Genomic DNA, 14009 nt, shown 5'->3' with positions numbered 1-14009 from the left:
GTGGCACACTGATCTCAGTCTCAGGGCAATGCGCCTGGAATACTGCCCTGCACACCTGCCTCTGAGCTAGGGCACGCACACCGAAGAGCTGCAGAGCCCAAGCAGGCAGATTGGTAGGAAACCAGACCCTTCTAGTCAGGGCTTCAAAAAACCTGCTTGTGATTTGTCACACCGGGCCAAACAAACAGTCTCGTTTTACTACCTCAGCAAATTCTGGGGGAAAACTACTTATTTTGATTTTTTTCTAACCAGCTCAAGTCTCAACTCTAGTGATGCAAAGTACTAGAGCACAGGAACCCTAAAAGTTTGCAAGTGATACCAGCTTTAAGGCACAAATGGAGTTTATGTAAGCCCTGGTTTAGGCAGCCAAACCAATATAAGCTGGAGTGGGACCACTTATGTGAGTAAGGTGCAGAGAATCTCCTCCTCCAAATAATCTGCATTCACTTGTCCTTGAGGATAAACACCTGCACCTGTCTCTAAATAGTAATGAACCCCTTGATGCTTCTTAAATTCTAATGAAAAGAACAATGAGCCTTTTAAAACACCCAACTGAAACATTTTGAGCTCTGACTTGGAAAAAAAAATAAAATAATCTGTTGAGATACTTACAGTAAGATTTCCAAACAGGTGGTCTGTATTCATCAGTATCTGAAAGAAAAATGACAAATCTTAATGTTGTGTTGGAAACATTCTAACAGAGAAATAACCCTGCAGAAGCACTTATGTATTTATTAAGATGAATATTGCACCTACGTTCTAAAATAATTTTTTACTATCAGGGTATAGAACAACCTTTTAAAAGTTCCCCCTCTTTACTTAAACTGAAAATATGAAAAGGTATTTTCTTCAGCCAGCTAGAATAAAAACTATAGAAACACAACTGCAAAATGACAAACATGCACATCAGAAGCCAGACTACTGGGGCAGGGGGGAAGGGGAATGCATGTTATTTTACTTTATATATATCCATGAGTTCCCTTTTAAATTACATCAGAACTATTTGTTAATCTCAATTTATACACTGATAAATCCGTTTTCATCCAATTTATTCCCGCCATTAGCTTTTTCCTCTTCTGGATAGCAATTAACAACTCCTAAAATAAAATCAGAGGATGTAAATACTATGAAAGATTTTGAAAAGAGGAGGGTTTTTTTTCATACTGAGTACAAGCTGTGCTTGGAAGCAGTCAGTATGTATTAAAAGTACCACCATATTTCTAATCTCAAATTTTAATTCTCAAATAAAACAATAAAAAAATATGAACATCCCAAGGTTTTCTGTCACCCTTACAACTTGCTGACAACTGATCTGATATTTTAAGCTCAGGGCTCTGTTGCAAACTTTGTGTCTGTTCCACGGTTTCACCACTCTGACCAGCTTCAGTTCTGATGCTGCGAGGTACCGAGGCTTTCTGCGAGATGCTGTGCTTATCTGCCTCCGAGCTGGTGGGAGTTACTCAGTACTCATCACACCAACAGGGTCACAAGTTGAGACAACCACGCAGCCAGCCTTGCTGTCTGCAGCCTCTTCTCACTGCAGCATTCATTTCTGAGCTCTGGTTGCAATCGTCTGCTCACTGGGACTGCCTGCTGCATCCAACAAAACCCTAATTTCTAGGTTATATTATGAGGTTATGTAAAGATCAAGCAATCTGGGAACTTGTTCCTTGAATTTTGGCCTGAGTGACATCTCCGCTTGAGAGTCCTTAAGGTCTCCAAAACTGAGCCTGAAGCTAGGAAAGGATTTTGTTTTTCCTCCCCTTAGAATAAGCAATCCATGTACTTCAGATACTTGCTTTAGCCCATCTCTCCCACCTGCAGTCACGTCAAAGTATCTCTAAATTAGAGCTCAGTGGAATGAGATATTTTCCAGTTTAATTGGCACAGACTTGCCCGGACCCTCCCAGCACGCTCTCTGCCCTGCCTGAGCTATCATTTTGCTCAGGTTTTTACCCTGTATTTTAGGGCTACACATGAAGAACGTGCAGTCCTCACGGACTATCTCAGTGGTAGTGGGGCTTATAAATACAATTCATTATGACTTTATTATTAAGGCAGCAATTAGTCAAACTGCCATCCCCCAGCATATGATGGGGTTTGATCTTTGGAAAGTCCTGCAGATGCGCTACCACATCCTGGGGATCAGCCAGAGCACCTCCGATCTGCACAGAGACCTTCAGCAGCCCGCGCTGTACTACAGCAGTGAAAGAAAATCAGCAGCAACAAATGCAGCTGTGGTTATTCATTCCTACTTTGATACCTTTAATTAAGGCAGTGCAAGTCGATTCATTCCAGAAGCGTTGTAATGCGATCCTTAGCACTGCCATGTCACATGGAAAAAGGGCAAAACTTGCCCTTTTTTTTACTTGCAAGTAAAAATAACGGGTTTAGACAAACTCTCAGCTCACTAGATGAATTTTCTTTTGCTGCAGTCTGGTTTTTGGCAATATATGCACCAGTTGAATTTACAAATAAATAATTTAAGGAAAGGACAACACACACTGCATTTGTAAAATATGAGCTGACTGTTACGAAAATACAAATATCTTGGCAGTCTAACCTATACTTGCTCGCGCTCAAGCCATGTAATTGTTACAACTAAGGGCAGCATGATTCTAAAACTGAAAAGCAACAATATTTGTTTCAAACAAAAAACCTCAAGCCTTGTTAAAGTCAGGCAAGAACAGCAGTAACTTTCATACAACAAACATTTAACATTCAGAAATTGCAAGGCATGATTTATGTTATGCAGCTGTGCACAAGGATTTTGTTAGAAAATCTGTCGGTGAGCTTTACTGCCTTTACAGTGTGAGAATACCCTCCGGCCATCCCACATGAGGTAATGAAAAAACAAAAGGTCATTTCTATTGTGATTTAAATAATAATAAAAAAAAGGTATCTGATATAAAATACTGTAGCAGCAAGTACAGCGCAGTAATAACGGTACAGCAGTGGGTCTGTAGTGCTTGTTTCTGTGCAAGAACGTTTCTACTGCTAAAACCACTCCACTACAGAAAGATAAAACAGAATGAGCATAAACATCAGACCAGTGTGTTAGTTATCTGTTTTTAAAGATTAATCAATGTGGTCCCATTTAACACATCATCAGTATTTTGAAATGCACTATTAGGAAAAGGGCTCGATTTTCAGATAGCACAGGCTTCCACATACAGCATCTCCAATTAGGCATCTGAAGTACCCAAAAAGCACTTTAAGGCATGATAAAAAAACCACAGAAAATGCTAAACTCAAAATACATTTTCTCACTAACACTGTACCACATTCTAATTAACGCAATAAACTCTATGCTGTCAGTTCTCAGATTTTGTACAGCTCCCATCAGCACAGTATCTCAGCTCTGCTAAATGTTTCCATGATAAAATAAAATCATTTTCTACAAGCTGTGCATCATGTTTTATCTTAACTGTATTTTCTGCCTTAAGTGAGACGCAATTCAGCTTAAAGCTGCTCTTCTCCAAAGGTCTGGAGCACTACAGAAAACAGAAATGCATAAGCTGATCCTACCAACACTGGGGAGCCTTTTGCCAGCATGAAGGCGCTCTCATCAGCAAGCACATCTTCCATCAGGCACACTGGCCGTGTACACACATTGCCACTTTTCGAACTCAGCCCAGTTTCAAACTCACAGATGCTGGTGCTGAATAGTCTTCCTAACCTTTAAAAGTGAAGGCGTTCTGATAATATCCCACTATCTCAAGCAATGACAGTTTTTCAGTTCTTCAGGATTTTGCTCTGATTAGAAGGGTGTAAGTTTTATGTTTACATAATATAATGGGACTTCTTCAAATTCTCTACCCTGAATCCATACTGGTATCTAATAATTTTTCAGCCTGAAACAGATTAGAAAAGAAACAGATGTATGCACAAAACTGTACTTTTAAGCTCCTAAATAGCCCTATCATAGTATAAATATGTATGCATGTGTAAAGAAAAGAGTAAGAATATCTTAAGTTGATGCATTGCTTGAAATCCCACTGAGACCCAAAGTGATATGCAAGGTAAAGGGGTGGGAGGAAGCAATGCTGCAGGACACATGAAGATACATTTACAGTCCTTTACCCTGTGGAATCAGTTTTTGCTCCTGAACCAATAGCAAAATCAAACTCATCTTCAAAGCAAGCATCTTATCATAGACCCATAACAGCTGGTGCTTCTGGTTAGGCACGGACCTACGTGGACCTACATTTCTTGAGTACCCTACGTGACAGGTTCTCTGTCTCTCAGCTTCTCCAAGGGCAACGGTTTGCCAGCCCGCCTCTCTCTCTCCAATGCTCAAGGACAGAAGCCATCCCAATTTCTTAAATAATCCTTAGCACTTTCAGAAATGTCCAGTGGGGCAGGACCATTGCTTTCTGGGCCCAGCGTACCCTCCTTTAAGCACAGAAATTAATGAAAGAAAAAGGAAACTATGCATCTTGGGTGCGAACCATCTGCAATTAAGAAGTGAAAAGCAGACAGTCATCATCAGAAATACATGCTTGCACAAAAAAGTGCTTCTGGAATAGAAAATCATACAGCCATTTAGGAGAAGTTCATATACAGACACAAATGCTATGAGAACATCTCGGATTTTTCCATAAACACAAATGTGACTAATTGTCACATTACAACATAGTGTTTTCCTTCATTATTTTCCTTCTTTCTTACCCATTTCCATTTTATCCCTTATATAAATCTGGACAACTGTAGTTCTTTCAGAGTGTACATTTTAACTGTAGATGTGAAAACTGTTACTATAGCCTCAAACTGTTTAGACTGCTTGTCTCTGTGTATTCCTTTTATAGAAAGAATAAAAATGTTTACCTCTGCTTGAAATGGTTCTTTCCCTCTCCCCACTGAAGATCAGCCGGCTCGAGGGTAGAGCAGCAGCAGCTTAACAACGTATGGTAACCCCATAAAGCAATTTAGGACTTATTGTGAAGTTTCCTGTAGAGAATTCAGTTTTATTTGTCTTTTACTGTATGTCACTCCCTGCAGCATGGTGATCTGTAACATCACGCTGGAGATGAGTTTAACACTGTCTGGGAGGAAATAATCAACTATCTGCTGACGCAGCAGCTCTTGCCCCAGACTTTGATTTCATTTGGCAATATCCCTATTGAACACAGGTGAGACCTCAGGTGGTGAACCTTGTGGAAGAGGCCAGTTCTTAGCCATGCACACCAAACATCAACACGATCAGGAGAAGAAAGTTTAATTTCATGTTTTCTGAAATCATCCAGGACCAAAGAACGGTCTAAGTGATAAATATGAAAAGACGCAAGAAAGTATAAAACGTTCTTCTGTAAGCTACAGCCTAGGCACTAACCAGTAAGTGTTAACATGTGTTTTGAGATGCTAATCTTGCTTTGTTTGGCAGCAGCATGTATCAAAATTTAACTCCTGGAGAGATGCAGGAGGAGCGGATGTGGCCGTTTGCTGACCCATACAACAGACTCCTTTTTGTGCCCAAAAAACAACTTCTAGAAAATTCTTCCTCAGCCTCAAAATCTTCCTTATTAGCACCTTCTCTATGCCCAAAGGATGCAAATAAAAATCACTTGACTTACAGAAATAAAGCCATAATTTATTTGCTGGTGAGATTCTCAAGGCACAAAAACAGCGCAGTTAAACAGAAAATGTTGTTTCATCTCTGTTTTTCAGAGTGCAAGTGCCAATAGCATTTCAGAAACTAAGTTTAAGCCACCATGAAGCATTTTAAGAAGCAGCCAAGCAGACCCTAGCACTTAGGGCTTTTATGCACTCCAACCAAAATAAAACTCAAACAGCATTAAGGTAATTAAAGGATGAATACTGCCACCGCCCTGGGCAGCGGTAGTAAAACAGATGGGCTACAATACTATGGTTTCAGGGTAAGTATGAGAAGCTGATCGCTGACTGTGGCAGCACCCAGCAGCGCTGGAAGCATTCTGCAGAAGCCCCCATGCTCCCGGCAGCAGGAGGAGGTGAAGGTGGTGGCAGGTGGCTCCAGGAGAGGGGGCGGCAGGGCAGAGGGTGCAGAGAACGGCCAAAATATCCCGGCCTATTGCATGTGTACTGAAGAAGGAAGGGCACACAGCAAAGGTCCTTTGTCACTCCTAGGAGAGACCTAGGAATCCACATTTTTTTCCACAAAGCCTCTCTCCACCCCTCCGCTATGCCTCTGCCATCAGCAGGCGGTAAGTTAAATGACGATCTGTAATGGGGTGTTGGGCAGAGCCAGAGCCCTGATGCAAAGAGCAAGAAGTGCCGTGCGTTGCTACCTGCCCGTCACACGAGGTCCTGCAAAAACCAACCCAGCCCTGCCCTGGCAAGCAGGGTACCACGCACACTGCTGCCAGAGGCTGGTGAGAAGTTCATTTCAGCTGGTGCTCAGCAAACAGGAAAGCAAGCCGTGGTCAGCCTTTCTTGCCTTGCATGAAATGTTTTCTTAGGAACAAACACTTCTTCAGCATTTCGTTCCTCCACATGAATATAAACAGGGAAACGATCCTCTGGCTCAGTCTTGTCTTGTCTTTGCCTTTCCACAAATTAGTTCTGACTCAAATACCTCACATGGGCTTAACACCATGCTTTTTTAGAGATCTCAGGCAACTTTTTGGTATATTCCCCATCTCTTAAATAAAAACTATTATATTGTTGTGTTACAAAAAATGTTGGGCTTTAAAAGTGACTGAATAAATAATGTTAATCCAAAAGTAATGTCACTTTATTAGTCCCTAAAAACAAAGACATTAATGACAAGAACCTGTTGACACGTGTGGTCTGGGCCCGAGTGGAAAACATGTGAGGTTCCACAACTAGGGCGTCACAGAATTTCCTTTGTTTATGGGAAGATCCCCGCAGGGCTGAGAACAGGCACCGAGCGCCACATTTTCTCCCGATTCCTGAATATGCAATATACCCTATGACACTCTGTATATGATGACTGATACTTCTAGACCGTTATTGAGTCTTTGATGCCACTTTAATGTTACTCTTGGCACACAATTTCCTTTCAATTAAGAAAAAAAAAGAAAAAAGAGCTTTGAAAACTTTTTAAGACATATCAAGGCTCTTCCTCAAGCAGGCAGACACCATTGCAGGCTGACCACAGAGGCGAATGGCCTCTAGGTGGAAAGGAGCTACTGCCAGCTTACCCACTTTGCCTCCTGCCAGGGGACAGCAAGTGACAGACAGAGGTTACAAACACTGGCAGTATGATCGGTGGATCATCGCCTGGGGCCTCGGACCACGAGGTTTAAAGTTGGGCACAGCTGGGACAGCTCTTGAGCGTGGGCGCCTGACTTAGGACAACCCTCACATGGACTGTGACATTAATGGCTCAGAGATGGGGGGTGAGGGGGTGGCCCCTCATCCAGAGCCACAGTCGCCACCAGCACCTATCCTGGTGAATGGAAAAGATTCTCCAGCTGTCAGGCACTAATGGAGAAGATTCGGGATGTACATCCCATGGGACACAGAGAAAGGACCGCTGGAGGGGCCAGAACACCCATGAACAGTAACTCGATCGTTGCCAACGTCTGTCCTAGTGACTGGAAAAGATCCTCCTGCCGATGGGCACTTATGGAGAAGATCCAGGGTAACTACCCTACAGGAACCGGGATGAGGGCACTTGGAGGGGTTGGATTATCTAAAAGCAGTAATTCTATGTACTTGCACTAAGAATTGCACATGGGTATTGATTCGGATTTGACAGAATGCACAGCTTACAAGCAAGTATACAAATATTGACCTGATTATGCCAGCTGTGACTTGTAACGACCCGATTATGGCTGTTTTTAATAAATTTATGTTGGGGGAGGTAAAAGGTGGGATGAATTGGGATCTTGTAGTGATTATGATAACATGACGCATCTCTGGGTGATACCAACTACTGACTATGACTAGGTGGACAGGCCACCTTCATCTAACCCAGAAAAGGAACATATATTCTATATGTGTGTTTGACAAATAGCCAGCTCAACCGCATCCAACTGTTTCCAGGCCAGCCCTGGAGAAGCTGGCACACAAGAAAGTCACTCCACCGCTAAAGCCATCCACCTACAGGGACACGCTCAAGCCTGTGGGCAGAGGGCACAGTCACCAGCGACAACTCCCCGTATGCAAAGGTTTACTCTGTTGCCTTGACCTTTGGCACAAGGTAGCTACACTCCTTCATGTCCATAAAACCCCATGCACCCAGGCTGCTTTAGATTTTTAAAATTAAACTGTATTTGACTGACTTAAGCAAGAAAACAAAAGCAGATGAATTTATTTTCTTCACATTTTCCAAAGGCATTCGCACCTGGGAGGAGAACAAGAGTACAATGCAATCTAAGGGAAAGATACAAACCAGTGAAAACAGGCACTGGTAATGAAAGCATCAGGAAAACTACAGGATGCCACTACATCGCACACACTGTGACCCAGGAATTTTTTAATGGGACAAATGTTATTACGGGAGGACCTTTCGTCCTCACATGGTTTTGCCTATACCACTCCAAACAAGTATAATTAGATTTCTAATTATTAGTGGAGTAAAAATGATTAAGAGAAAGCAAGTGTGAACAACGCCCAGAAAACAACAAGGGCTACTGCCATTTCTGTGGTATGACCAAGTGGGAGACAAGAAAGCACTCTCGGCAAAAGTGAAAGGGCTTAAAGAAGGGCATGCACTGAATAATTTCATCAGTTTCGAGGGGGAGAGAGGAAAGAGATCACACTAGCATCCTGGTCTCCACAAACCTCTGATCTGGCAACAATAAATTCTGTGGGAATGCTTCTAATGGGGTTGAATAAAAGACCCACCGACAACAGCTAGAGTTCAATGCCCTTTATTAGCAGATCTACTATTACTGCCTCTTTATGAATGATGGAAAAATTTTAATGAGTAATATTTTGCCTATCACAGGGACTGCTGCTGTTAAATGAACTTATCTTCTAAGTGATTAGGCCAGGTTGCAAATGATCTGTTTCTAGATTTTCATTTAATCCAAGTAAGGGAAGCAAGTACTCATTTTTCCTCATCTTTGCCAGATAAATAGTGTCATCTGACTGCACGAGTGGTGACAAATAAACATTTTAAAAATCCTTTATAACAAAAAAAAATTAAAACTATTTTTTAATTTTAAGCTGGAATTTTCACCTGTGCCATGATCACAAGCCAAACACAGCTATTGCTCTCTTTCTCTTGGCTGTAGTTTAATGGAGGGGTGGGAAATACCCCTCCCATGAAAGCACAGTTAGCTTATGTTTAAGAAAAGTTTCAAAACCTCTAAAATTATTTCTTAGTGTTGCTGCAAGCATAAAAATTTAGACCTCAGAGAGGTAAAAAGACAACAAGTGCCACCTTGTGGGCATTTAACAAAGACAGAATTTAATGTTGCTTTCCTTCCCAGCAGGGTATCACAGCACCCAGACAACACGCTGCAGCCAGTTTTCAGCATTTCTGGGAACACTGTCTTCGCTTCCCGAGAAAAGACAGACATGATGGGAAACGCTACCTGACATGGCTCTGCAGGTTACCTGTAAGTACAGCAACAGCCAGGCACCAGCTCTCTGTCACCCTCTGATTTATCTCGCTATAGGACCTCTACAATCTCAAAGGTATCCCACAATGTCTGGTTTACACAATAAACACCTTCCAACTGAAAATGTTCTCAAAATCAAATATGCCTCTTTAATTTATGCATTTCAAAGAAAAACAGCTTGTCAATTATTTTTTTTAAACTCATTGTGGCAAAACTGTCTGTGGCTGGCTGCATCCCCAAAGTGCTGGATCAGTTAGGTATTTTCCCACCCTCCCTAAGGCTTATTTGAACAGTCTTTTTGCGAGTTAATTTTACAAGTTCAAAATTGACAGAAATATGCCTTTATTGGATGAACTGCATCTTTTAGATTTGACAGATAATTTGTCCAAGTATCTTCTGTATCAGTACAGTAAAGTCTTGAAGCAATTCAGAGTAGCATCAGGTTAACACAAACTTGAACACTGTAATCAAACTTCCCTGGATTAACTCCAGACTGGTTCTCATTGGAGACGCTGTTTCCAACATGGTCAGTGAAGTTTGCTTGAAAGCCTGCAGAAATACCTGCCGAGGCTATTGCTCTTACATTGCTCTCATTCCGACCATAGCAAAGGGTAATGTAGGAGAAAACATTTACCCTTGGACATTTCCTTTCCTATTTTTTGTTTCCACAAATCCTTCTTTGTGTGCAATTTTAAAAGTCTGCCTGCACAGAGACTGAGCTCATTTCCCATCACTTGTTTTACTTCTTCCAAACATTAATAATACCAACAAGGGCACATCAGTTTTACCGTAACTTCAAGTCAGTGACAACCGTTACAGCCAGTGCCTCAAAGCATTCACAAAAATATGTCTTTGTCTTGATTTCTCTAACATATCTAACAGGGAATATTGATTGGAGCTCGATTACACAAATATTCCGAGCAGTCACCCTAATAATGAAAAAAACCAATATGATATGATATAAAAGTGTCTTCTAGCTGTAAATTAATCCCCTCCCCTGCGTAGAAGTCAGTCTGCTCAAGGTTGAGCAGAAGAGACCCTAACTAAAGGATGAGCTTTCGGGCACTTTTGAAATACAACCCCTCCATCCACTGCATAATGCCCTAATTTGCTGAAGTGGGAGGCATGTTTTATCACTGTTCGCTTGGCTGCTTTGAATTTTTTTTCCATACGCAGCACTGAGATAATGAACATACATTCACTTTCCTGCTCTAAAACAGACTTTTAAATAGTGTTGGGGCTTTACCAAAAGCTGAACCACAACAAAAGAGCACAACACTGACCCTGCTTCCCTACCCATTGGTAAAAATCTGCTGAGAACTTGTCCTCTCTTGCATTTTAGACCAAGATAGCTGCTGTGCATTCATGAGCCTCCTGGGGGAAAAACAAAACAAAACCAAACCACCCATTAGCAGCCCAGGCAAAAATCAGAGTCACCTGGAGAAAATTAAGAGCAGATCTGATTTCTGACTGCTGTTATAACTGGCCTCAAGACGGACTCACATGTTCCAAAGCACGTATCTCTCTAACTGTGTCAGATGGTCTAATAGATGCTGTTGCTTCTCCTTCCCCAAACTTGACCCATTTAAATTCTTAGCCCATCAGAGTTATAACAAAGCTATTACGATTCTTATTACAAACAGACTTTTCATTTTCTAAAACAGTCATCAATAACACACGCCATTGCTCATGCAAAAATATGGCTTGTATTTACATCCTTATTTCCAGAACAGATGCAATACATCAACACTCGTGGTTGGGAGGAGGAGGACAGACTACCAAGTAAAGTACCCTTGCCTGGAATCAGGATCGTTTTTTATAGTGTCATGAAGGAAACTCCTAAAAAACATTATTGGCAGGGTCAGAGAAAGGGAAATGGACACAATGTGGTGGGATGTCTTTTCTTGAATTGCAATTAAGTTTTTACTCCAAAAGTCATTCTTCAGTTGCTGTGAACTCTTCCCCAGTATGAAAGCTCCAAGTGTCATTCCTTACCTCTTCCTGTTCTCATATAAAACATCCAAGAGGCCTCCAATAGTCCAAAGAAGGATGCTCCAGGAAGAAAAGCTAAAAACTTCACATTCCTTTTTGGCAATTCCTTGTCTCACTATTGTAACTGCAGCCAAAGAACTATGGCAAAAGATAATTACCCACCAGCCTCTCCCTGTTCATAGAATTAAAACCATCTTTTTCATAACTCTTTTCCTCCTCTGCAAGTTCATCTGCTGCACTAGGCAGAAACCAGAGAAAGGAGAGAGAGTAGGTGCAAGGTCCAGTCCGTGGTGAAGCTGTGCTCTGGGTCCACTCCTGCGCCACCCAGCACATTGTGGGGCTGGAGCAACAGCCGAATGATCATCTTGAAGGTCGTTTAGCAGCTCTGCAAACACTGAGAGGTTTTCTGCATGGGTCCACCATTTGTCCCTTCATTTTGGGAGGATGAAAACAGAGCTGTGCAGGCGGGGGAGCTGGGAACAGGCTGATGGGAGGAGAGCTGAGCACAAAGGTTTGTCACTGCCCAGTAGGAACAGGAGAGCTGGCCAGAAAGCTCAATACGATCGATGCTCGGGCATAACCTCCAAGTACTTTTCTGGGTAACTCCATACTTCCCCCCCCCCCCAAGCCAGGAAGTTAATTCAGATGGTTTTCTTGTCTCTGTTTTGAAGTTATTTCTCCTTTTTTCCACAGGCAAATCGGTCCGCAAATAATGGAAACCCAGGTTTATTACCTCTCACTCTATCATGGCACCATGTTAAACAGGAGGTTTTCAACAATTATTAGCCGCATTTCTGGGATATTGATGCATCCTTACTGGAACTGAGACCCTGTGAGAATGTCCACAAGTGAAAAGCAGACTTTGTCCTACAGAACGTCACGTCTAAACAGAAAATAGGAACAGCTGCTGGCAAGAGCAGCAGAGACCCACGTAGATGAAGTCATCCTACAGATCAGAGATCAGTGTCTCTATTCCCAAGTCTTGCCAACCCAATAACCCCCCAGCCAGCACTGCCTCTTTGGGTAACAGCTTTTTTGGTGTCTTGAGCTCTACTTTGACTTTATAAAAAAGAACCCCATCATGGCAACTGGCAGCATGGGAAAACACATACAGACAGACACATGGAGAGCTGTAGCATGTGACAGATCAAAAATCCAGTTTATAGTTTAAAAATGGTCCTGGCCTACCTACGTGGATTGATTGGGACTGTGGGGAGACAGAACGCTGCAAGCAATTGTCAGAGATTGCGATACACAGGATTTCCATACAGAAATCAGGGTAGATGCTAATACAGTTCTGAGATACGGCAAGCCCCACCTATGTCTTCCACGGCTGTTCTTGCACGGCAATGGGAGAAGCGAGATGCCTTCCAAAAAAGGAAGAGTTTTTACAGTTAAAACTCATGACTAACAGCAGGGCTATCCCATCAACAAAGCATTTAAGAAGCAGAAAAAAGCTCTTCCTGCTTCTCACAGGCCTTTCTACTAAGTGGAAAAAAACAAGCTTAGCAGCCGAGTTAACCTCTGTGAGCTCGCCCTCAGACAGAGCAGTCTGCAACTCCCTCATCTCATGGCATCCCCCTGAGTTACCGTCCCAGGAGCGCAGCATACTCTGTCTCATCCCAGGGCTCACCATACTTCGGGGTGGCAGTGACACTGGGGCTACGTTTTCACCTCCTGCAAATTCTGAACCTGCAGAAGAGCAAGTTAGGGCAAAACAATCATCTTGGCTTTGGCCTGATGCAGTCGGAGGTGGATCGGGGTGGAAGGTATCTTCATATACAGTACAGTTTCAATAAAAGCTAAGGAATAAGAGATGCTCCATCGAGTTACTGATACACTTGCTGCTCTGCCACCAAGGGGCAGGCAGGGGTGCTGGGAGAGGGCTGTGACCACAGCTTGCTCTGACACCATGTGGAAGCTGGCAGATACGCAGTGAAGCCAGGAGCTCCCCGAGAACCGCAATAAAGCAACAGCACAGCCATACGTACATGAGCTCACTGCTGCAAACAACTTTGTTTTTCTGGTTTGTTTTTTTTCGGGGGGGGGGGGGGGGGGGCGGGGCGGAGGAGGGGTGTGTGTTGGTAATTTTCCTTTACATACTTGCAAATATTTACCTTGTTACACTACAAATATTATTTCTCAATAAAAATGTACCTGACATAATTCCTTTACCATATAAATTTGATCATTGAAATAATATGCAACACAAAGTTTTTGAATGTTTTCTCACCAGGAAGAAGAATCACTATTTTATTTTTAAATGCTTCTCTGCCTCTATTAAACCAGTGAAGATTTCTTCCAAAACTTTCAAGTCCCATTTATAAATGTACTCTTTGAAAAGTCTGAAAAGGAAATCAGTAAAATTAATTGCTGTGTCAAAACCATGCTTCCTTTATTGGAAGGAGATACCCATGTGTGCATGTTCAGCCAGTAAGGCAGAGGTAAGGAAGAGCTACATCCTGTTTGGGGTTTTTTTTGTGAGTTGTGTTTTTTTGGGTT

The 14009-nt window shown here is 42.3% G+C and overlaps 1 protein-coding gene across 4 annotated transcripts in view; it reads right to left on the bottom strand.

Moving 5' to 3' along the window:
* CHN1 (chimerin 1) overlaps positions 1-14009 on the bottom strand; it is a 106084-nt gene that overhangs the window by 82365 nt on the left and 9710 nt on the right. For 2 of the 4 annotated variants that reach the window (XM_074596006.1, XM_074596009.1), the window contains exon 3: positions 613-651. In XM_074596006.1, the coding sequence (XP_074452107.1) occupies positions 613-651 (39 nt within the window). Of the gene's footprint in view, positions 1-612; positions 652-3528; positions 3759-4827; positions 5334-14009 lie in introns of those variants that run through there. The other 2 variants (XM_074596007.1, XM_074596008.1) reach the window with 2 other exon arrangements.

This window comes from Larus michahellis, chromosome 7 (genome assembly GCF_964199755.1).
Source record: "Larus michahellis chromosome 7, bLarMic1.1, whole genome shotgun sequence".
Lineage (NCBI taxonomy): Eukaryota > Metazoa > Chordata > Aves > Charadriiformes > Laridae > Larus > Larus michahellis.
This window is presented reverse-complemented; position numbering and strand designations above follow the sequence as displayed.